The 23,134-nt window shown below is 29.8% G+C and overlaps 3 protein-coding genes across 3 annotated transcripts; 2 read left to right on the forward strand and 1 right to left on the reverse strand.

Moving 5' to 3' along the window:
• Window positions 1-2,012: 2,012 nt before the first annotated feature.
• LOC105627396 lies at window positions 2,013-14,152 on the forward strand. Its single transcript, XM_012208681.1, has 15 exons — window positions 2,013-2,055; window positions 2,982-3,177; window positions 3,271-3,433; window positions 4,869-5,050; window positions 6,589-6,744; window positions 7,745-7,905; window positions 8,227-8,582; window positions 9,893-10,004; window positions 10,086-10,218; window positions 11,326-11,468; window positions 11,549-11,752; window positions 12,946-13,089; window positions 13,167-13,327; window positions 13,428-13,623; window positions 14,016-14,152. Exons 1-15 carry the CDS (start codon window positions 2,013-2,015, stop codon window positions 14,150-14,152), a joined length of 2,487 nt encoding a protein of 828 aa, XP_012064071.1.
• Window positions 14,153-14,433: 281 nt separating this feature from the next.
• LOC105627407 (Williams-Beuren syndrome chromosomal region 16 protein homolog) lies at window positions 14,434-16,631 on the reverse strand. The gene is made up of 8 exons (XM_012208693.1): window positions 16,520-16,631; window positions 16,179-16,436; window positions 15,789-16,071; window positions 15,537-15,709; window positions 15,165-15,323; window positions 14,847-14,974; window positions 14,617-14,748; window positions 14,434-14,511 (listed from the first exon to the last, which is right to left on the reverse strand). The coding sequence occupies exons 1-8, from the start codon at window positions 16,629-16,631 to the stop codon at window positions 14,434-14,436; spliced, it is 1,323 nt and encodes a 440-aa protein (XP_012064083.1).
• A 2,314-nt stretch (window positions 16,632-18,945) lies between these two features.
• LOC105627418 (protein bunched, class 2/F/G isoform) lies at window positions 18,946-21,202 on the forward strand. Its single transcript, XM_012208704.1, has 3 exons — window positions 18,946-20,681; window positions 20,870-20,921; window positions 20,999-21,202. The coding sequence occupies exons 1-3, from the start codon at window positions 18,946-18,948 to the stop codon at window positions 21,200-21,202; spliced, it is 1,992 nt and encodes a 663-aa protein (XP_012064094.1).
• The last annotated feature ends 1,932 nt before the right edge of the window (window positions 21,203-23,134 follow it).

The raw sequence follows: 23,134 nt of genomic DNA on the forward strand, positions 1-23,134 counted from the left end.
ACACCAAAAAAGATCGGATGTCCACTGTCAGATTTCTCTTTAATGTGACATAGTGAATCATTATATCCTTGTTGTTTATTAACAAAGATGTTAAACAAAGATGAAATGATCATTGTTACATACTCAGCAAACACCAAGTTACATGTAACGTACATGTTAATTTCCCACTTAACAATATAACTGTAATGTAACATATATGTTATATACAGAGTGGAACAGTAATTCTGTCCACTTAGAATATTTCCACTATTTTTAGAGATATAACATAATATATTTATTGAAGTATAACATCAAGAAAGATACAATATATTACTAATAGTTTTTCTATGGATGGAGATGCTTCGAAGATTTCAAGGTTACCTTCATTTTTTTAAATGGAATTATATGATTTTTTACACAATGATTCCTCTAATTATTCTGCATATAAAAATATTAAGGTATACATACCGCAAAGGTATACATACAAAAAATTAGTACTTTACAAGACATTTTATATTTTATTGGCGTCGCCAAAGTCAAGTCAAGGTCACATTGATTTTTTAAATATAGAAATCCCTATTTTGCATTCTAATAGCTTATTATAAGAGTTCTTCAAACATTATAACAAAATATTTTTTTATTAAGTACTTTTCGAGTTATGATGATCGACTTGGATGTTACAGTATCGCCGACGCATTTATACTCAAGGTCTAATCGACTAAAACCTCTTGAATTAAGAATTTTCTTCAGGATCATAATCTGATCAAAATATAAATAAATATTTGTCAAGATCATTAGAAATTGTTCCTCTTATTTTTATTTTTACGTAAGAATGGATTTTTAGTGTAATTTTTTTTACAAATAATTTATACAAATACTTTACAAATAATATCCAGTACGAACATGGGAAGACGATTATAATTTTGCATGTTATATTATTAGGGCAATACCATAAATCCAGATGTACAGTTAAAGTTCTCGTTATTTAGTGGAAAATCAAATTGTGCATGTGTGCAGTTTCGACTTTCCACTAAATTAGCGTTTATCGTATCTGAATACACAGTATTGCAAAAACATTCTATTATTCGCGTAACGTTTCTTAAATTCGTCTACTGGTAAATGTAATTAAGATTCTTTCGAACTTATTCCCATCAAAGAAAATAACAAATCTTTTTCATCGAATACTCCGTCAATCACAAATCTTATTTAAATAGTAAACTACAATTTTAATTGTTAAGTTCTTACCATAGAATATAAGTAAAAAGGTATGAAAAACTTCATCTTCTCAATGACAAGATATTGCCGCTTACGGAATTCAGTATGACGTGCGCTTATGTTTTACCTGATTCATATATTTTTCAATGATTCACGTACACATCATCACAGTGTGCATATGTGTGTGAAAATATAATAAGATTACGTTCTACTTTAACGCTGATAAGCGCGATCTGTGATACGCGTCTTAAATGCTTCTATATATATTACAAGTAGAAATAATGCATCCGAAAGGAATGTCAATCCGACATGTGTTTAATTGTGATCTATGTTACCATCTTTTGTTTAAAAACAAAATTTTTATCTGATTCCATCGCTTAACAGCAGTACATAACGCTCCTATGGATAAGTAATAATGTAAAATTGTAAAATTTATTTTACATGCAATTTTTGTGATAGCAAAGTACATATATCATGAGATTAATGATATTATTTCGTAATTTAATGAAATTATTAATCAAGCGATCGAGTGATATTCTCTAACAAGGATCATCTCTACAAGTGGGAGTAGATTACTCATACATGTCATATCTTATCTCTTGATAGTGGTGGTAGATATTACTATGCTCTAAATAGGTGTGGTGTAGTATCTTGTTAAATCGAAGGGACAGCATATCTTACATAAATCGCGAATAAGTTTTCGATTTTCAAATAAGTTTAAATACCGTTTTTCTCAATACAATGATACATATTAATTAAAATACGAAGTGTCGATTCAGTGAACAATTCTACATTTCTTGTTCTTTTACAGCAACAAAATGATTGGTCGATTATATTTCTGGATTATTCTATTTGTTCTTAGTAAGAAGTTTATTATTTTAATTTATGAGATGCACAATTAATTTTGTTATATGTATATATTAATATTCGCAGTAAAAAGTTTCCAAAATTCTTCATATTAATTTTTGTAACTTTTTATATAAAATTTATAATTCCTCAAAGTTTTTTAGGTCTTTTGTTACTAATTATATAAAATACTGAACATTTTCCAAATGGATTGCTTAAGAAAATCTACGTTGTTCCCATAATTCTTATGTGTATAAATTCCAAAATATTTTTCATTCTAAAGAAAACTTATAAAACCTGAAGAAATTTGAAGTATTTTTTATTTTAGATAACTTCATAAATTAAAAATTAAATATATTATGAAATATATACTATATAAGAATCATGAGAATTTTTCTCATCAAACATCATTGAATATAAAAATTGTTCAAAATTAAATTGTGCAAATTAAAAATATAAAAAAATAATTTTATACATATCTTTTTTCTGTAACAGTTCAAACATTTATTATTATTAAATACATTAAAAATTGTTTCGATAATTAGTTTACAAAAAATTCGTTTGCTATTTTGAAGATAAAATTTTTTAGATATTTGGATGCTAAAAATGATGTTATAACCAAATCAGATTGAAATTGAGTTTAAATGCGTTTAAACTAAAAAATGACTTCTGTTAATTTTCTGTAATATTTGAAACTTTTTTATAAAAAAGATTAATGCTTATCTTACAATTCTATTTATCTAAAAATCTATATGAAACACCACAGATAATACATGATGTCCATTGGGCGTCCAGTCATTTAAAAGTTAAAATATGTTATATATAAATATAATTAAAAATATTATATTACTTATTATTATACATAATAAGATGTATAATAAGAGTAATTTTATAATTTTGTAAACAATACAGCTTAATTTTCGTTATACATATTATTTCAGGCGTTTTCGCACAAGAAAATACATATCGAAGTATTACATCAACACTTCGAGAATGTTATGAAAATAAATATCTTCTAGAGAAAAATAATAGATTGCCTCATACTTTAAATACATTAATTGCGATTCTCCAAAAAATCGAGAATATAGAAAACCAGAATATGGATTTACGAGCTTTAACTGTTGCAATTATGCACAGGTAAATAATGGTTCTCATGACAGCGTTAAATAAATTTCAAGGTTTGAGATTGCTAAAGTGCATAATTGATATTTATATTTTTAAAAATTGTAGATTTCGTCAAGATGGAATAGTAAAGAATCCAAATGTCGTCGAGCAGTCTGGTGTATTGCCATATAAAGCAGGTGTACAAGCTCAAAAATATGTACAAATAATTCGTTTTATTCCCGAGACAACTAGCCGGCTTCTTGACAACATAATAACCGACATTGAAAGGGTAACTTAATAAAAACTCATATTATTTAAAGTATTTTAAATATATTCCTGACTTTTTGCTGAAATTTTTTGCTGAAATTAAAATGAATAATAGCAAAATATTACTGAAACGTATATTAAAATCTGTATCAATTGATCCACTTTCTTACAATTATTTCGTTAAGAAATTGTTCACAATCTAATGTTCGTAATGTAATAGATAATTATTACTATTATTACTTATTATTGGGGATTACTGAAGATGGCTTGAATACAGCTGAAACGTTCAGTTTAATATTTTATGTAATAGATTAATAGATACGATTGAAATATTGAAATGTATTTATGATATTCGCACCAATTACTGCATATTAATGCTCTTAAGTGCCCGTTTTTTATTCTATTTTTTTATTTGTGTTAATATTTCAAGAGTCAATTCGAATTAGTTTTTAATTATATGTTAATTAATTAAGTTATTTTTAAATTACCTTTAATTGTGCGAAAGCCGTATAACAAATATTTGACAAAAATATGTAAGTTTAAAAAGGCTGTAATATATAGTATGGTTTTAATATTAGGTATAGTAAAAAGAAATCCATTATTTTTCCATTCAATTTCATGCAAAAATAATGGATTTCTTTTTACTACACCTAATATTACATATTTTTTGATTGAAATTTTTTCATTGAATAATATATATTTTACATTTGCTAGATGTGGATGGATTCATCAACTAAAGGATTGATCATAACTTTTATCTCAATGGTGTTTATAAAAATTTTATGATATTATCGCTGATAACTTTACAAATATTATAAAAATTAAATGCAGTGGAAAACTATTTTTAGGATTCGAATAGTACTTCAGCATGATTCAATGTTTAATTTTTCTGAATAAATCTATAAAAATGTTAAATATTTTTACATTATATTTTGTTATTTTTAATTACTCTTCATAAATTTTTATTAATTATCTTTAGAATTCATAGTTTAGTATTAAAAGTATTATTTATACTAAACTATATTTAACAATATTTTAATCATTTTTATTTCTCATTTCTACGATTTCATATTAATTTCAATGATTTTAGTGATTTATTTTCGGGATATCGATTATGTAACTTTTCTCTATAATGGAAATGTGTATAATGGAAAAGTAAACATTTTTTATAGTATTTATATATATATGTATATACATATATATATATATATATATATATATATATATATATATATAATGTACATAATATAATTTTTATGTATCTGTACATGTACGCATAAAACTTATACTAATGTATGAAAAAAACTTTTTTTTACTTTTCACGTCCTTAGGAAAAAGTTACATGATTCACTCAGTCAGAGTTTAGAAATAGGGAATAGTTTTCAAAACTATTTTATATTTTATATATAGATCTGGATAGACTTTTATCTGACGAATATTTTATCTTTATTTTGCAGTGTACTCTTCATTTTATGTTGTCTAGCAGTATTGAAATGTACCAAAGAGAGGATGAAAACAAAGAGTGTAGATTGACTAACACTCGCCCTTTCAGAAGTGTGAGAAGTGTTATTAGCAATTATTCCATTAATACAAATTTAGATATGCACGATGATGTAGAAACCTTGACACCTGAACAAATGTAAGTAATATAATTTAAACAATTTAACTCAACTGTCTGAACAAAAAAGTAACACATTAAAAATATAATTAAACAAAAGAAATCCTACACTATATTTAAAAAACATATTTCTTTTCCAATAGTTATAAAAAAGGATTATAGTATGGTATTCATTATAAATTTACAATCAATTTTACAAATATTTTCCAGAATTTGTTTTAAATTAAATTTTTTCTTAACTAAAAATTAAAGATTAGTTATTTTAATTAACTTTTTTTTATTTTTTCCATTATAATTAACCTTATAATAAATTATGCGCATTCTTTTTTTCTATCTTTGATATACACACTCGAATCTCCCCATCCATATTAGTTACCGTAATTCTTTCATCAAAATAGACATGTTTCAATTAATTTTTTTCGATGGAGAATCGATTAAGGAACAGATCCATGATGTATAAAAGACGATAGAATTAAGCTTCAAGATATAGATTAAAAAAAAAAAGTTCAAAAATATGAAAAAATCGATTTAACAAATATTACACTAGGATTTTTGGAATTCCAGTGTGTATAGTTAGGGTTAATGCCTTATAAGAGTAATTGTTTACAAAATTGTTTGTAAAAATTGTTTATAAAAATTACATAAACTAATTAATTTTGTTAAAATTTAAGTTGAGTTAAATAAACTTAAATTAAATTAAAAATTAATTTTAAAAAACATTATTTAGTTAAATTAAAATAATTATTATAATTTTTATAACCAAATCTACAGTGTATGTTTACTTTAGAGTTTAGATGATTAGAATTTAAAGTAATTGCGATATGAACACATTATAAAGGAGGATACAACTTTTAAGAATTTTTGCGACCATGCTGGGAATCGTTTTATTTCAACATTTTTACATGTAATTAAAATTCGCTCATTTTTTGCAATGCAAAGTGTAAAGAAATGACGGTCTGAATCTAATAAAGTTTATATAAAGTAATTTAATCGCATACAATGTTAGTATGATAAACAGTGAATATCAGAAAAACTTAATGCAATAAATCGTACATTTCGGAACTCACAGATCCTTCTTCAACAATTCATAAAATATGTTGGTAATATAGATGAATAATTTTACGATCAGCGAGACATATTGTTTTGAAGAATTGATCTTCCTGTTTTTATGTAATATGTAATTTGCGAAAACAGGAGCATCTTACAAATTCATTTGATACTATTGAGCACAAATGTTACAATTTTTTAATGTATTTTTCTTCATAAAAATCAAAAATTATTATAATAATGACGCTACACTTAAAGAAAAATTGATACATTGAAATAAGATTAATAAAATTCTTATTCACATTATTATGAAATCGTGTCAGTTATGTTTCATATCAACAATGATATCAAATATTATCAAAACTGTATAATATATTATATCAGATTGTTTTGAAATATATAAAATAATGAAAACTAAACTTTATAATTTTTATACATCATGTATTTTTTTAATATGGCATACATAATATACATATTGGACTTATTTTTAAAAACTTTGATTGCAAACGTAGCGATGTTATTACAAAACACAAAGACGAAGTTACCAAACATGTGTTTGATCCAAACGCTATGTATTCGGAATTTCCACCGAACCACCCAAAGACCGCTCGATTAGTTGACAAACCACTAAGCAGTTGTCCTATAGAGAATGGCGTTATAAAAACTGCGTAAGTAGTAGATTTTATATTTTTATACACAATATCTGTATTTGTAGCGTAAACATATCTATATTTTCATTCTTAATAATATTACTGTTTACTTCCTATTAATGCCTACTAAAAGCAGCACAGATTTTTGCATAACGCATAAAAAAATTAATTAATCAAATGACTATGTCCGTATGACTGTGTTCCGTTGCATGCATAAGGGTAAGATTTTATTTGTGTTTTTGTCGTACGACAAATTTTTCAAACCTGTTGATTGGTTATAGGCTATAGGATAGAGAGGATCTGTCCTGCCCATATTTGTTGTACGACAAAAACGTACAAATGAAATCTTATTCTAATGCAAGTGAAATATTTTCATTTTATCCTTATTGTTCGCAGAGTGTTAAACAGATATAAAATGATATATCAGGCACATTACGCATGCAACGGAACGCAGTCTTTGACTTTGATTGCATTCGTGCAAATCGTTGCAAATTCGTTGCACTTCTCCCAGAATACATGATATGATTGCCCTTCTAATTTAAAAACTCTATTGTTTATTCCACTCTTGACATCACTCCTTGTCTTCATAATTCTCTTGAAACTATTGGTGTTTGGCTTAAATTTATAATGCTTCTAGCTCGTGTTGAAAATATTTTACATGGTGTGCTCAGTTGGCTAAACCACGCCCCTCTTCACAAAGTAGCTTATTATAAAATGAAAATGAGCCTTTTGCTATAATTTTAAATAAATAACTTTTAACGAGTAAGTGAATTCAAATAAACTTTTGTACGAATGTTTATTTGAGTTTTATTAGTATGTGTACAAAATTTTATGTAATTGCATGGTAATACTATTTCCTCATCAAATTTACAAACAAGTATTGTAAAAGCGCCATTTCCTATATACCTACTCTGCGACTAAACAATAATATATTGACATAATGTTTGTCTTCGTGTCTTCGACTAGAGAGTCTAGCCACTTTCTGTTAACAGTATCCTAATGAATTATATTATCATAGCTGGGGTTCAGTTTCTGCCGGACCGCTAATCGCTGGTATAGCTGCTGGTCTACAACCTGAAGATATAGCACTCTCGGAAGTTCTTAGCGAAGATAACACAGAGAGAAGAGCAAATTTATCAAAATTGTCATTGGATAATAAATGGATTGCAACCATAACTGGTAATAAAGCTTTATTTTTTATATTCATATTTTGTACTGTTTCATGATGTATAAATTTTGAAGAAACCCACAGAATTAACACACAATAAATAAAAATATTTTTTAAACATTTATTTAATATTTTTACATTAAATAAAATTTTAAAAATATTTTTTTTAATATTGTCTGCTGATTAGGAAATTGCATCAGAAAATTAGCATTTATAAACTGATCAATTACAAACATGATTTTTCAACTATTTTCTCAGATTATTTTATCAATGAATAGTTTAATACGACATCCACAGTAGGAAATTAATTAAAAAAATTTATGTATTTGCAGGTGATTTAGCTGAAGTTATTTTAATGCAAGGACCTACAAATAACCAGGATGAAAAGTTTATAGTAGGTGTAGACGGCAATTGGAATTCATCAACTATACCCCGTTGGTATTTTCTGACAAATAATAGCAAATTACAATTTACTGCGGCAGAGATTAGAGGAGATATTGATGGATTCATTCTTGCAAGGGAAATTGAAGATTTATTTTCAAAAGTACCTAAATTGAGACTGTCGCAGATTTTAGATCTATATTATAGCTCTCGTGGATTATTTAATCCTACAATTAGAGCATGTAATCGAAAAACATTGTTCCAAAAAACTATATCCAATAACTATAATCAGATAATGTCTGAACAGGTAATATTGCATACATTATACTATTGAATAAAAAAAAATCTTTTTTTTAGTATAAGAACATATGTAATCAATTTCGTATAGCTTTTTAAACTGTGAATACAATTCTATTCATTAAATTATTCTATTACAATTAGAACGTATATTTTGAAGCGGTTAAAGTTGCAAAAAGCTATTTTTAGTATATTTTTGTATATTATAATTATGATGTAAAAAAATATTTGTAATTAATATTGCATCGAAATTAGCAACTTAGCTAACTTAGGGTGCTCTTCCATGACAGTTGGAATTTTGGAAAACGGAATTTCGGAAAACGAAATTTCAAAAAAGTAATAGAGTGGGAATCAACCAATTAGAATTATTGGAATGCATTATAGATCGTTTTGCACATTAAATAGAGATTATCAAAATTGAATTTCTGTACGTATAAAAAGAAATTCATTATTAATAAATAATTGTTCGATAAATATTTATTAATATATGTATAAGTATTTTTCCAGCTTATAAATATAATCATTTATATCGTTGAGGATAAAATTGCATGCTTATCGGTCCGAAATTTTTTTTGTGGCTATTAAAATAATTTAATATTCTTTCTTTAATAAATTTTATCTGCGACTTTTTGTGACTTAATTGCATTATTAGTAATTTATTTTATAAAAAAAATTAGCACTTAATTTTCATTTTTATTGATATGTATATATTTTATATACTTTATACATATATTTTATGATTTATATATGTATTTTGATTTATTTTATTACTAAATATTAGATAATAATATATCGCGATATTAATTTTAATCATATCTCTGTGTTTTCATTGTGCGACGGATATTATATGCTTTAATAGCATATGTAAATTCACAACTTTAATATAATAGATCTTATATTAATTATAAATATTTTTATATTATCAAATCAACACCATAAATTACTTTTAAGAATGAAAGTAACAAGTACTTAATTTTTATCACAACAAAATTTCTCTAATGCGTCATGATTATATGTCAAAATATACTAAAATAATCCTTTATGCAACTTTAACTGAAAATTTTTCAAATGTAACATAATAGAATATAGATTTGGAATAGTAGCGCCCATAAAACTACGAGAAATAATTATTTTCATTTTTGTGCACATTTTTTTATTAAATAATATTGTTCAATAAATCAATTAATTATTTTTGATAAGAAGTAAATAATTTTATCACACACACATACACAATGCATTAACACATACGCACGACAAACGCATGAGTTTTCAAAAATTATAAATCAAACCTTTTAAATTAAAGCAGTTCATTTCACTTAGACATTCAGTGCTTCATTAGTTTTGGAAGAATATTTGCATAAAGCTACAATAAATGACGATAAAATGGAAAATTTTGCAACACAAGCAACAGAACAGCTGGCTCTTTATGTTGGTGAGTATATAGGTATTCAGCATTTTACGAAATAAATACTTATTTTGAGATAAAATAAAGAGTAAAGCGTATAAATTTTAGATTCAATGGATAACGATTTATCGTGCAATAAGACAGAAACAGGAAATTTTGATGCTGTTACTCAAATTGCTGTTGATCTAACAATTATTATTGATATAACATGGTCTTTTGATGCAATACAATCAATTATTGCGTAAGTACAAATTATACGTAAATATATTTTATCCATGTAAATAACGTTTGTCATGTCGTTATATATCGTCTACGCAGTTACCTTTTATAAGAACAATTTGATAATTTTTCGTAACAAAGTTAAGTATGCTACAGGTTCTAAATCACTATATATTAGTGCATATGTATATATGAAAGAAATATATGACTCCTAAGAATATCCTCCTAAGGACATTTTGAGGATGTTGAGCACTTCTCACTTGCTATATTATAGGACATTCCCGAGAAAGAAATGGGATATCCAGAAAAACATCCTCAGTACCTGTCCATGTACTGTTTGATATAAGCACATAGTTGGAATATTGTGTAACTTATCACTTAGGTCCGGTTATTTCACCTTTTGATAAATTTTACCTATTAAATCTGGCAATCCGCGCATGTGATTGAATAATCTTGCTACTTACCCAACAGATAAAACATTTTACCAAAAGGTAGAACAATCAATCCTTAATAAGTTACTTTTTTCAATAAAAAAAACGCGTAATAATAAATTATTTTTCCAAAAGTGATTATTTCAACCTTAGTATTATTGTTATGAAAAATTATAATTTTATAAAAATTTTATAAATTTTATATCGTTATTATAAAAACATAATAATATAATCGTATTACGAGTAATGCATTACTTTCCGTCTTTAAAGCTATCTTATATAAACATAATTTCAATGAATAAAAATATTTTTTATTTTAACAACTAAAAATAAAATTACCAAAAACGGCCAAAGACAAATTAATAATACAGAATGTTAATAATAATGAATTCATACATTTAATAATACATTTAATAATACAGGATGTTAATGATAATGAATTCATACATTTAATTTAATATGTTTATAACATTAAAATTTCAAGCGAAAGTAATAATTTATAATTATTATTAGATATTGTAAAGTCGAAACTAGTTTCGCTTGAAATTTTAATGTTTTAAACACATTAAATATACTTCATTATTAACATCCTCTATTAATTCGTCTTTAACCGTTTTTGATTTTTTTTGTTTTTGTGTTGTTATTTCAATAACAAATTGATCATAAAACTTAACTGATTTTTTATTTTTTCTTAATAGAAACATATTGGATAAAATCGACATAAATCAGTACAACAGTCAATTCACAATCATTAATGGTCATGATGGCAGTATCATGTTGAATACTACCAACAGTATTTTAAACTTTGGTTTATATAATATAAATAATTATACAAATAATGGTATGCTTGCACATTTTATAATATATCTCAAATGATTGTATTCTATTACAAGTGATTCAATTTGAAAATAACTTTTTCAGTTACTAACGGAACTAACTTCGATCTTCCTAAATCACTTGACAAATTGTATGTTTTGCAAAAAAAGAAATTAAACGATACACGTTATGGTCTTGGAAATGCAAAATCTGATGTGGTTTTAATTATTCCATATACATCATCTATCTCAAATTCTGATAAAGACTACTGCACACAACAGATTAAGAAGATGCGAGAACAAGTGCCGGGTAAATTATTTCCTATAAAAACTGCAGCTGCAATTATTATCTATATAATATTCTGATCCCAGAATAACGGTATCATCTTTCATGAATAAGCAGAACGAATTAAATTGAGAATCGATTATACAGAGTGTGTTCTTAAATAATACCCACTAATCATATAGTGCTATTTCCTAATAAAAAATCAAATCGAAAAGTTCTGTATCATTTTGCAATTTTCACAATAGTTAACGAGATATTAATTTCTAAAGGTTGCCGAATAAATGGATAAAATCGATGCATAAGACATTTTAAAGTATTGTTCAATGTTCTTTGTGAAACATTTTGAAGATGTTTCTTAAAGAACTCTTAAAGATATCTTAAAAATTGTTTTATATGTCGATTTTAGACATTTTGCTCAGAGGATAATTAAGAAAAAATATTGCGAAAATTGTAAAATGAGAGGACTTTTCGATTTAGTTTTTTTATTAGATACTATATGATTAATGGGCGTAGCACTATATAATTAATGGGCGTTATTTAAGAAACATCCTGTATATCTTGAAATGAGATGAAAATTATAAAAAAGTGAACAAATTCTAAAAATTTCTAAAATATTAACAATTTCATCACCTAACATTTGATCATTCAGATCAACACCTAAGTATTTGCTCATTTTTGTGCAATTTTTTTATTTCATATACAATCGATTCCTTGAATTGAAAAGTTATCTACTATTTTGTAATTTTGCAAACAATTAACAAAATATTAATTTGTAAAGATCGTCGAATGAACACGTTTTCGCCTAACTTATCACCAAATACACGACCATTCAAGAAACACACTCTATTATAGTTGAGAGAAAGTCAAAGTGACGTATTTTGATTTTCTCTGATATCAAAATAATGACTTTTAGTTACAACATTTGACTGCTTATTAACTAACTTTAACTAACATCAAAATAAAGTTATTTTGATATCATTTTGATTTTTGTTGACTTTTGTGTTTCTTAATCAGTGGATGCTAGATGCGAGAAGTTGTTTACTACAAATCTAGAATTGCCGTAAAACTGGAAATCAAAGAAAACAGGAAAAAATCAAGAAAGTCATGGAAGTCAGGAAATTTTGCGAAATTTTCTGGAAAAATAAAATTCCCACAATGTAAAAATAGTTCACATGAAGTAAATGAAGCTTCATTATCATTATATTATATTATTGCAGATGCCACATTACTTATGTTGACTTATGGATCGATAGATAGATGGACAGATCTTATATCATCAACTGACTTGTTTGCTGTAACTGCTGCAGGCGATATAGGAGATTCAGCGACAATTACTAAATTAATTTCGAGAATAAAACAAGGTATGTGTAGGATCAGATCGTTTCCTTTAAAATCTGAATTTATATAATTTTACAAATATTTCATCTTGTCGTTATAGTTCCACAGCGGTTAATCAATACACAATGTGGAGACAATTATGTTATAGTTGGAACATCGAATTCATTTATCAATTACATTGAACCGAATAAAACAGTCTCTTACAGAATGCATCCTAATTATTTCTTTTCTATCAACAGCGATCATGTTTCTAAGATAACGGTAAAACTTTTCATACACAAAGAATATTTTCTTTTTTAATAAATATCTTTTCTAATAAATAAATATTCTAATAAATATTCTAATAAATAAATTTCTTTAGATTCAAAGTGATGATAATCTAAAAGTATGTAAATCGCAACGTTTTCAAAATATTAATGAGACAAATGACTGTGTATCAATAAATAATAATGCAAGTACTATTGAATTTTCCTGCGGTGATGCTGGTTTGATACATCTTTGCGATCCGTTGTATCTCTTAATCATTGCCAATTCTTCAACTACAAATTTTAAATATGGTAAACACAAAAAAATTATAAATTTAAATTAAAAATTTAATATATAATAACTGTTAATATATCACAATGAATGCATCCAGTACAATAACCGTTCAGTGAGACACTGAACAGAGTATCTATTATGGAACATTTCGAAACGATTCCGATCGGAATTATTTCCTAGAAAATACAATCGAAATCTAGATTTGAAATTTATAATTGAATAATTCTGATCGAAATCTAATAGGTGCGCTGATAGTAGTACTGAATACACTCATTTTTTTTTTAAGTATATGTACTCTTAAATAACGCGCGCGTACGCATGCACGCACGCATACACATATATAATATCTTATAAAAACGTAATGTTTCTTTTCTTTTCTTATAAATCACTTAATATTATATTTCTTTAGGTCCAGATGAGTGCAGATTTCCTCATATGATCAAATACACCATTTCCTATGAGAATTTGGTATGTGAAAGTAATGCAAATACAAATATGTTGAATATCTTCATTTTAATCATAAGTATGATATATACATTTTTGTAATAAAAAATACAAAAGATAGTAGAGATTGCAAAATTACTTTTTTTTAACAAAATCATATCATGTAATTCAACATTCCTCAAATTTGAATTAGAATTGTAAATATTACTTAATATTACTTAATACCTTTTATTATTCAATAATAATAATTCAATAAACATAAATAAGATATTTTGGAATCATTTTATTCATATGTATTGATGGCGTTGAAAGTTTCAAAATAGAAAATATTGTGAAACTTAATTAAATAAATAAACTAATATTTAAATAATGATATTGCTTCTTTAAATAAAAGGTTTACAAAGAGTCACTGTATGATCCACTCCACAGGCAACCTTTCTCACTTGAGCTCCTACTGCAACCTGTTACAAGAAAACAAATTGTTGCAGACAAAAAACTATCATTATGTAGATGCACGCATATATTTTTTATTCATATTTTATTTGTAAATTATATTTTATGTTTACCTTTAAGGGAAAAAATTGATCCTTCACATGCCCTAATCCCAAAGACCCAAATCTGTTACAACCCCACATATATAAATCCCCTGTGTTGGTTAACGCTGCCAATTGATTGATTCCACAGTATATATTTGTTATCTAACAATGTATTTAATGATGTATAGTTCATGAATATGTTCACAAAAGGCTTTCGGATTGAAAAGATTTTTTTAATAAATTTAAATTATTTTAATTACCTTGACATTACGATTATATACATTATTGCCAAACAATGTAGGAGGAATCATGGTTGGTTTTAATACTTTTTGCACTTGAGGTCCAAGACCGAGTATACCGTATCCCCACACAAAGACATTACCATCATCTGTAACATAATATATTAGTATAATATGTAAAATATAATATATAAAATGTATTAGCAAAAAGATATATAGCATGACAAAAATTAACACAAAATATATTTAAAACAAAAACTATTATCAAATAAAAACCATAAATAGTAATTATTAAAATAAAACTGTTAAATTAAAATTATTATGAGTTTTGGTGCTTACTGTTTAAAACCATACAAAAACATCCACCTGCTGCTATGTCTGTTATATATCCTAATTCTTGTGTATATAATTCTGTAGCAATGTTTACTTGATAATTATCTTCTCTGATTGGTAATTGACTATATTCTGAATTACCCCAGCCATACACTTTCCCTTTATCTGTAGTAGAAATATTTTAGTTATATTAATATTATATGGAAATATAATGAGTGTAGTAAATCTTAAGAAATTGATTAATCATAGCTAAGTAATCATAGCTCTTCCGATTTCGATTGTAATTAATTCCTTAAGATTTAAAGCTTACTACATCTATTGTTTTTCAAAATTTATACAAATACTTGATGTGAGTATATGCATTTCATAGTTACATACCACTAAGAGCTAATACACAGTCAGCAGCACAGGCAACTTTGACTATACGCTGTCCTGCCAGGTCACCCTTGACTAAACTTGGTCGATGTTCATTTTGATAATGTGCAAGACCTGTTTGTCCATCAGCACCCCAGCCAAATGTATATACTCCACCTGTCTCTGTCAAAAGTACGCTATTATATAATGTTAATAAGAAAATACTAGAAAGAGAATTATAATATAATTACATAATATTTAATTGATATTTTGTACCTGTGATCTTGACCAGCTGTCACCGCAACAATTTTATTTCCTTTAATGTCAGGTATATGATGCACAGCTGTACTTTTCTCATAATTTTCATTCAATATAATGGGCCTACCACACTGACCATATGCATTATTACCTAATGTAAACAAACCTTCTGTTGTTAATATTAATAAATGTGCTCTTCCAGCAGCCAGGCCTATAATTTTGGTTGAGGCATTCTGTAATGGCAAAGTTATTGGCTTTGGAATAAATATCATATTGAGAAACTTCTCATCGAGATTGTAACCTGTTGTAGAAAAAACTAAACTATAGTATAACTTTTAAAATTAAAGTTTGTTTTTAATGAAGGGGGGCTTTATAATATTGGCAAAACTAAAATAGATCTTTAGTTACCAAGTTGTGAATCAGTATTTATGCCAGATCCATAAACAATATTCTTATTCGAAGAATGTACAGCATAAGCTGTAAAACCATAACCACAAGCGATATCTGTTACCCTATGTTGCTCAGCAAAAGACAGTCTTTTTGGTTTTGAAAGATATGAAATTCTGTTCTTTTTTAATGCTCGTGGTTCTCCAAGAGCACCATGTTCCGCAAGACCCCACACATATACTCTACGATCGTTCTGTCGACTTATCGGATACTGAAAAACTATAATCCATGTGATTTTATATAAGTAATCTGTCAATTCGACAGTTAATGTTAATATAAATAAGGCAGAAACGTTTTCTAACTTGGTAAAGTTTTAAGTTCAGGCTTCAAAGGTATGGATGTCTTGCTGTCTAGGTGCAAATTTTTAGCACGCCTTGTGACTCGCATGAACCAATTACTTCCTGCATTCAACATTTTCGTAGATTTCCTCAAAATGTAGAGATATATGAATATTTTGTAGTTCTTCTTTTCAAAATCCCTGTTTGGATTTTACGAGCACATGGAGTCATAGCATGGATAGATTTGATCGCGTTTTTTAAAATCTTCAAAAATTTTTGAACTTTAAATGAGAAAGATACATATTTGGGCATTGAAAAGAGAGAAAGCGAAGATACTGAGTGCAAAAAGTACAAACAACGCGACAGATCTAAAGACACACAATGCTTGTTTTCCTGCTAAATTATTAGCTGGATTAGAATCTTGTCACCGTATTGGCTGCGATGCTAGCACAGTCATTGGCTGCGTAGCAAACTCAGTTGAGTGAGCGCTTGCTATTATTGATGTATTCTTTTAGATCATCCAATCAGTATTTTAGATTTGGAAGAATACATCAATAGCAGCAAGTGTTCATTCATCTATTGAGTCCGCTGAACGCAGCCATTTAATAAGATAGTTTTAAAATAAAAACGGATTACGTCCCATGTTTTTTTTAAACCGTATCACAAACTTTTGCTTAACGCATAGTACAGAGTGCATAAACGAATCTACCAACAATCTGAATCCTTCCATTCCTTCTACTTCAAGAAAAAGAAGAACTTTGATTGATTGATTCTTTTAAGCCAGTTCTATATTAATTGCAAGCCGATTGGAAATTTGTTGCAACAGCCAATCTGAAACTTGCATTTTGAAATCAACGCTTCATATTGGCTGTCACAGCAAACTTGCGATCAGCTTGTAACTAATTTGGAATCGGCTTCACGAACAGTCATAGATAGAGAGGAAAGACAGAGATTAAAACCGGCGGCACACGATGCTTATTTTCCTGCTAGATTATTAGGATGGATTAAAATCTTGCCCCCGTATTAGCTGTGATACTGGCACTAATAGCACCGCAGCCAATACGGTGGCAAGATTCTAATCCAGCTAGCAATCCAGCAGAAAAACAAGTATTGTGTGCTACAGGCTTTAGAAAGAGACATAAGATCTGTGCAGACCTATGTCTCTTTCTAAAGGACTATCTATATAAGTCGCAAACGCAGAACACAGGTCGCTGATGCATTTGCGACCAATGAAAAGCTGTTATTAGTACAATTGATGCTTCTGATTGGCTGTGGAAAATGCGTCTGCGACTTATGTAGACGGCCCATAAAGCCTGCAGCACACGATATTTGTTTTGAGATGCATTCCAAAATTTGATTCTGTTTCCTCCGAGTATCTTTTATCTTTATTCAATATTCAATGATCAACAAGAATAAAATGATACTCGAGTTGACTGAGTTGAATTTTGAAACACAACCCTGCTGGATTATTAGCTGAATTAGAACCGCATTGACTTCTCAGTACAATATCCAGCAAAATGGCGGCTACTAGATACTGTTCTGAAACAAAATGGGAACGCAGTCACTGTCCAACTGCATCACCATGTTATCTCTTCCCCCATGTTATTAACTAGTAACTTTCTATTAAATTATCTTCATTTCGGCGATACGTGTAAGTACATACATGATATATATAATTAATCACTTTGATATTAATATAGTATCAATCTTTAAATATATTGTTAAAATTAAGATTTAAAATTAAGAATTTAATAGAAAGTTACTAGTTACTAATACATGTATCAAGTACTCGTGTAAAAGCGGTCAGTGTAGAAAAAGGGTACGGACGGTATGGACAATAGGCCTTACGAGACGGTAAGATTAAGTGAGGCGTGATTGTAACAATTGGAGAAGCAAGGACAGGACTTGCGACAAAGAGAGAAAGAGAGAGAGTGATGTGTGTGTGCTGTGTGTACGCGCGCGCGTGCGTGTGTGATGTGTAACGTGACGACGGAACCGTCGTCGTCAGCGGACAAGCAAGCAACCAAGCAGAAGCTAGCAGCTAGCACAGTCTTCCTTGTCTTACTAAACGGACGGACGTCACTTGAGTAAACGTACTTGTTCCTCGTGGGATTAATGCAATGGTCAACTGTCAATATTCATTGGTGCACAAAATATGCCATTGAGTGCTTGTCTCGTATTTTTCGCAGGAACGAGAACGATCGGTCGCGGTGAAGTCGAATCGGCGAGATAAGGAGGTAGAAACAGAGAGAGAGAGAGAGAGAGAGAGAGAGAGAGAGAGAGAGAGAGAGAGAGAGAGGAGGAGAGGAGGAGGAGGAGGAGAGAGAGAGAGAGAGAGAGAGAGAGAAAGGAAAGAGAAATATCTGGAAAAGTGCACTACAATGTTGATTCTAACATGCGAGAGGACGAATGCAACAATCGTGTCTCTCGTACGTTAAGTTGTCATAATAATGGCAGACAATGTGCAGAGAAAATCGCACAGGCTGTCAGATGGTAGCAGGAAAGTGTCGAATCCCGTGCATCGCACGACCACGGAGACGATACGTCTTGGCGAGATAGACAGGCATCATCAGCCGGTTGTTGTACCGAGCAGCGGTGTGCAAGCCCCGAGTGGCAATCGGAAGAAAACGTCGTCGTTCCAGATAACTAGCGTTACCGTAGGCTGCCGCATGAGCAATGATGCCGGCGAGGATTCCAACGACGACCTGGACGAGTCGCATACCGAAGACAATTCCGTTGAACACTCACGCATCACCGATCTCGACATCGAGACACCAAGCTACTCCGAGGACACCTTCTCGAAAGAGGATGTGTTCTTCAACACGAGCAACGCCGCTCTCAGTACAGCCCCGGTGATCCCTACCAGCTCGCAGTACGGCCTGGCCATCGTGCCGTCCGAGGGCGGCAATATTAGTAATTCAGTTAACGATAGCAATATTAATACCTTGGACATTACGTCTGTCACTGACAAGCAGGACGCAGATCTGCGCGAGGTTCACTCGCATGGTAGAAACGAGAGGTTCAAAGTGGTGAAGATTGAGAGCACGGAACCCTTCAAAAGAGGACGATGGACCTGTATGGATTATCTCGACCATACATCCGTTAATCAACCGATGGCCATCGGCACACCAAAAGTATCTGATCCAAACGAGGTGTGCATATCATATGGCGTGACCGACAGTGGGATTGTTATACCAGAGACTGCGAAACAATCTGTAGTGACAGTGACTGATGATAAAGGGATTAATATTGATGCTAATGGACCAGATACAGTGCACTCGTCGATCACTGTGTCAAATAATCCCACGCAATCGGCATCGAGTGCGAGCTATGCGGTGAATAATTCAATATCTCCTAATGTACAGCATAATCCTACACAGACCCAGGCTAAAGCGCAGCAGCAAATTCCGCAATATTTTCAAACTCAGACTCAGCCAATAGCTACACAGCAGCAACAACAGCAACAGCAACAGCAACATCAGCAGAACACCCAAGGCTCTACGTTGCCTTCCAATTTGCAGGCTACTCATCCCAACAACTTGGGGCAACCTCCTCAGAGTATGCCTCAAGGATCTATCCCCATTATCACTAGCAATAGCACAGTAACTCCCCAGCCAAGTATACCTCACTCCAAGGAAGAAGCTTATGTAACGGTGAGCACGCAGAATCAATCCTTACCAGTTCAGAATGTCTGTCAGTCGACGGTGCAACAAACATCAGCTCCGACCTCTCAGACTCCAAACATTCTCGTCACGCAGCATCAACAGTCAGAATCGGCTCCTTGCCAGCAGCCTTTGGCGACGCAGCAGCCGCAAATGACACAAATCTCCGAGCCAATGACTGCCATACAAGGGATACAAAGTATGCAAAGTATTCACAAGACGGCTGGAGCGCCACAGCAGTCACAAGCGATTGCACCCTCAACGCAGCAGTTGCAGCCGCAAACGACTAATGGTAATGCCCCGGTGCAGATCACACAAATGACGGCCGGTTGTCAGAGTGCTGTCGGCGGCCTGCAACAGCAGGGAAACATGACGTTTCATCAATCCGACCCAGAACAAGAATCCATCTCTGGTATCGTTGCTAACACTACTACCATTCAGTCGGCCGATGCGACTCTTCTTGAATCATTAGCCGAGGTTACGCAGGGCAGCGACGAGCACCGTACTCTCGAAGATAACGAGAGGTACTAAAGATAGAGATATAATAATTGCAAAGAAATTAATCTATTTAAATAAATAAATAAATCATATTTGATTATAATATATAACAAATCTATATCATTTTCTACTACTATTTTCATCATCTAACTTTTTTTATTGTATGTTTTTTAATTGAATAAGTTTATATGAACATTACATATGTACATTGCAGTATGCCGGGGACAAGTGCAGTGGCGATTGATAACAAGATCGAGCAGGCTATGGTAAGAAATTGCTATAATAGAGACATTTACTGCTCATTACTTTAATGGATGATAAACTGTATTATAATCTTTTCTAGGATTTAGTTAAAAGTCATTTAATGTTCGCGGTACGGGAAGAAGTCGAGGTATTAAAAGAGAAAATAGCTGAGCTTATGGATCGTATCAATCAATTGGAAGCAGAAAATTCAATCTTAAAAGCACACGCAACTCCAGAAACATTGGCGCAATTGAGTCAGTCGGCAGCAAAATTATCCCAAAATAATTCAGGAAATGGTCAATAGGTAACCATTGTACATAAGTTTCTATCGATACTTTGTCAAGTAAATAATGGATATTATAATTATTGTATATAACTTTACGATTTTTAGAAATTTATAAATAATGAGATTTATTATATATAAAAATATATATTAGCATTAGACACATTTTTTTAAGTAAACTAAAGATAATGGATTATTTTTTACTATTTCAGTTTACCGTTTAGGAAATATATTTAAAATCGTAAATTGAAGCTTTCCCTCTTTTTCAAAAAATGACAAATCATTTTGAAGATATGTTTGTTGTTATTCTAGATAGAGAGTAACACATATGAAAATATACGAGTGCATGCCGAGACTAAGCAGCGCTAATGTGATAGAATTGACATTATTTTACATTAGAAAAGTGATTTTTAATATTAACAAATAATTAAAGAGAAATAATACAACAGGATAGGCAGTTTAACATTCCTAAATTATTTTTTCCATTGTTTTTTAGTATTTAGATAATTTAAACGATAGATTTGATCAAATGTATTTGTCAACATAAACGAAGATTAATATTTATCGACGTTCAGTGCCAAGCATCGTTCAAATTATCGACATTTTAATTTTTAATCATTTTCCAGCCTCTTTCTGAAATAGATATTAATGATAAATTTTGTCAATACTCATCATTTTTTAGTATCAAATCTCATTTTATAATCTGATTTATATGTAAACTGGTTTTTAAAATTAGATATGTACATACATATATGTATGTAAGTACACTGTGTCCAGTAATGACCGGATCACTTCTCGTGAGCAGATAGAACGAACTAAATTTAGTCGAAAAGTTCTAGAGATATTAATTTCAAAAGATCGTCACGTATGTGCGTAACCGCCCGATCGCAGTCTATCGCCAAAAGCATTTGCAAGCATTTTCTTTCACCGCTTATGCGTTGCCAATACCGCTTATAGTAAATAACTTCCTGCGCGCTTAGCAATCTACGACAATGCGCGCTTAGCAATCTACGACAATGGGCTCATCACGCGCTTGGTAGACTGTGCTATTCGACAGTCTTTAGAAATTAATATCTCATTACCTATTGCGCAAATAAATAGTACAAAACTTTTCGATTAATCTACTTTATCTGCTCATGAGAATTGATATGCTCATTATCGGATACACATAATACATACACACGCGCGCGCGCATACACACTTACATAAGGTTTGTTCGCATGCTCTAACATGTTCTAAAATACTCCTATCATAGCATTTACTCACTCAAACATGCTCGTTGAAGTGAGTAGAAGCTACAGAGTACATTGGAGCATGCTGGAACATGCGAACAAACTTACAGTGTCCCATTTGAAATTTCGAATTACTATACTCTCAAACTATACGTTATTCTAAAAATGTTTCAATACAACTTCTCACACAGCATGTAATATTACATTAATATTGCATTAATATTACATAATTAATATTGCATAATTATTGCTGCAATATTAAATATCCGCAAAAATCCATTGCAGAAATATTTCTACAATATTGTGGTAGTATTCTAGTAATATTAATTTCTAAGGGAATTGTTACTATGTTCGAGGAGGGCGTTATCATGCTATTGTATCGTTTTATTCAGGTCCAATGAACGATAAAGAATGACACAATAGCACTGATAGCGCATTTCCCGATTACAGCCCAAGAAAGTATTCCTAACTTAATTTATACATAGACTAATCAAAAACTGTCAAAAAAAAGTTCATTTAGCATGTTACGATATACACCTATATTGATATAACATATAGTATAAATTTTTATATTGATATATCGAACAGCAGTTTTATATCCATTATGAAACCCTTTTAGGTAACTCTTTTTCAAAAATCATTTCACTGAAAATCGTAGGTTAAAAATCTTATAATGCTGTACTCTTTATTCTATTCTATCTGTTCTTAAGAGAAACTTTCA

Source organism: Atta cephalotes (genome assembly GCF_000143395.1).
Source record: "Atta cephalotes unplaced genomic scaffold scaffold00001, whole genome shotgun sequence".
Taxonomy (NCBI): Eukaryota; Metazoa; Arthropoda; class Insecta; order Hymenoptera; family Formicidae; genus Atta; species Atta cephalotes.

Bases quoted from the DNA above. Each gene is read 5' to 3' on its own strand.
- LOC105627396 (XM_012208681.1), top strand. From the start codon at position 2,013: ATGATTGGTCGATTATATTTCTGGATTATTCTATTTGTTCTTA. The intron at 5,051-6,588 runs GTAAGTAATATA...TTGCAAACGTAG, and splicing joins ACCTTGACACCTGAACAAAT to CGATGTTATTACAAAACACA. The intron at 13,328-13,427 runs GTAAAACTTTTC...AAATTTCTTTAG, and splicing joins ATCATGTTTCTAAGATAACG to ATTCAAAGTGATGATAATCT.
- LOC105627407 (XM_012208693.1), bottom strand. From the start codon at position 16,631: ATGTTGAATGCAGGAAGTAATTGGTTCATGCGAGTCACAAGGCGTGCT. The intron at 14,975-15,164 runs GTAAGCACCAAA...ATTATGTTACAG, and splicing joins TTTTTGTATGGTTTTAAACA to ATGATGGTAATGTCTTTGTG. The intron at 14,512-14,616 runs GTAAACATAAAA...TTCTTGTAACAG, and splicing joins ATCAATTTTTTCCCTTAAAG to GTTGCAGTAGGAGCTCAAGT.
- LOC105627418 (XM_012208704.1), top strand. From the start codon at position 18,946: ATGGCAGACAATGTGCAGAGAAAATCGCACAGGCTGTCAGATGGTAGC. The intron at 20,682-20,869 runs GTACTAAAGATA...TGTACATTGCAG, and splicing joins ACTCTCGAAGATAACGAGAG to TATGCCGGGGACAAGTGCAG. The intron at 20,922-20,998 runs GTAAGAAATTGC...AATCTTTTCTAG, and splicing joins ACAAGATCGAGCAGGCTATG to GATTTAGTTAAAAGTCATTT.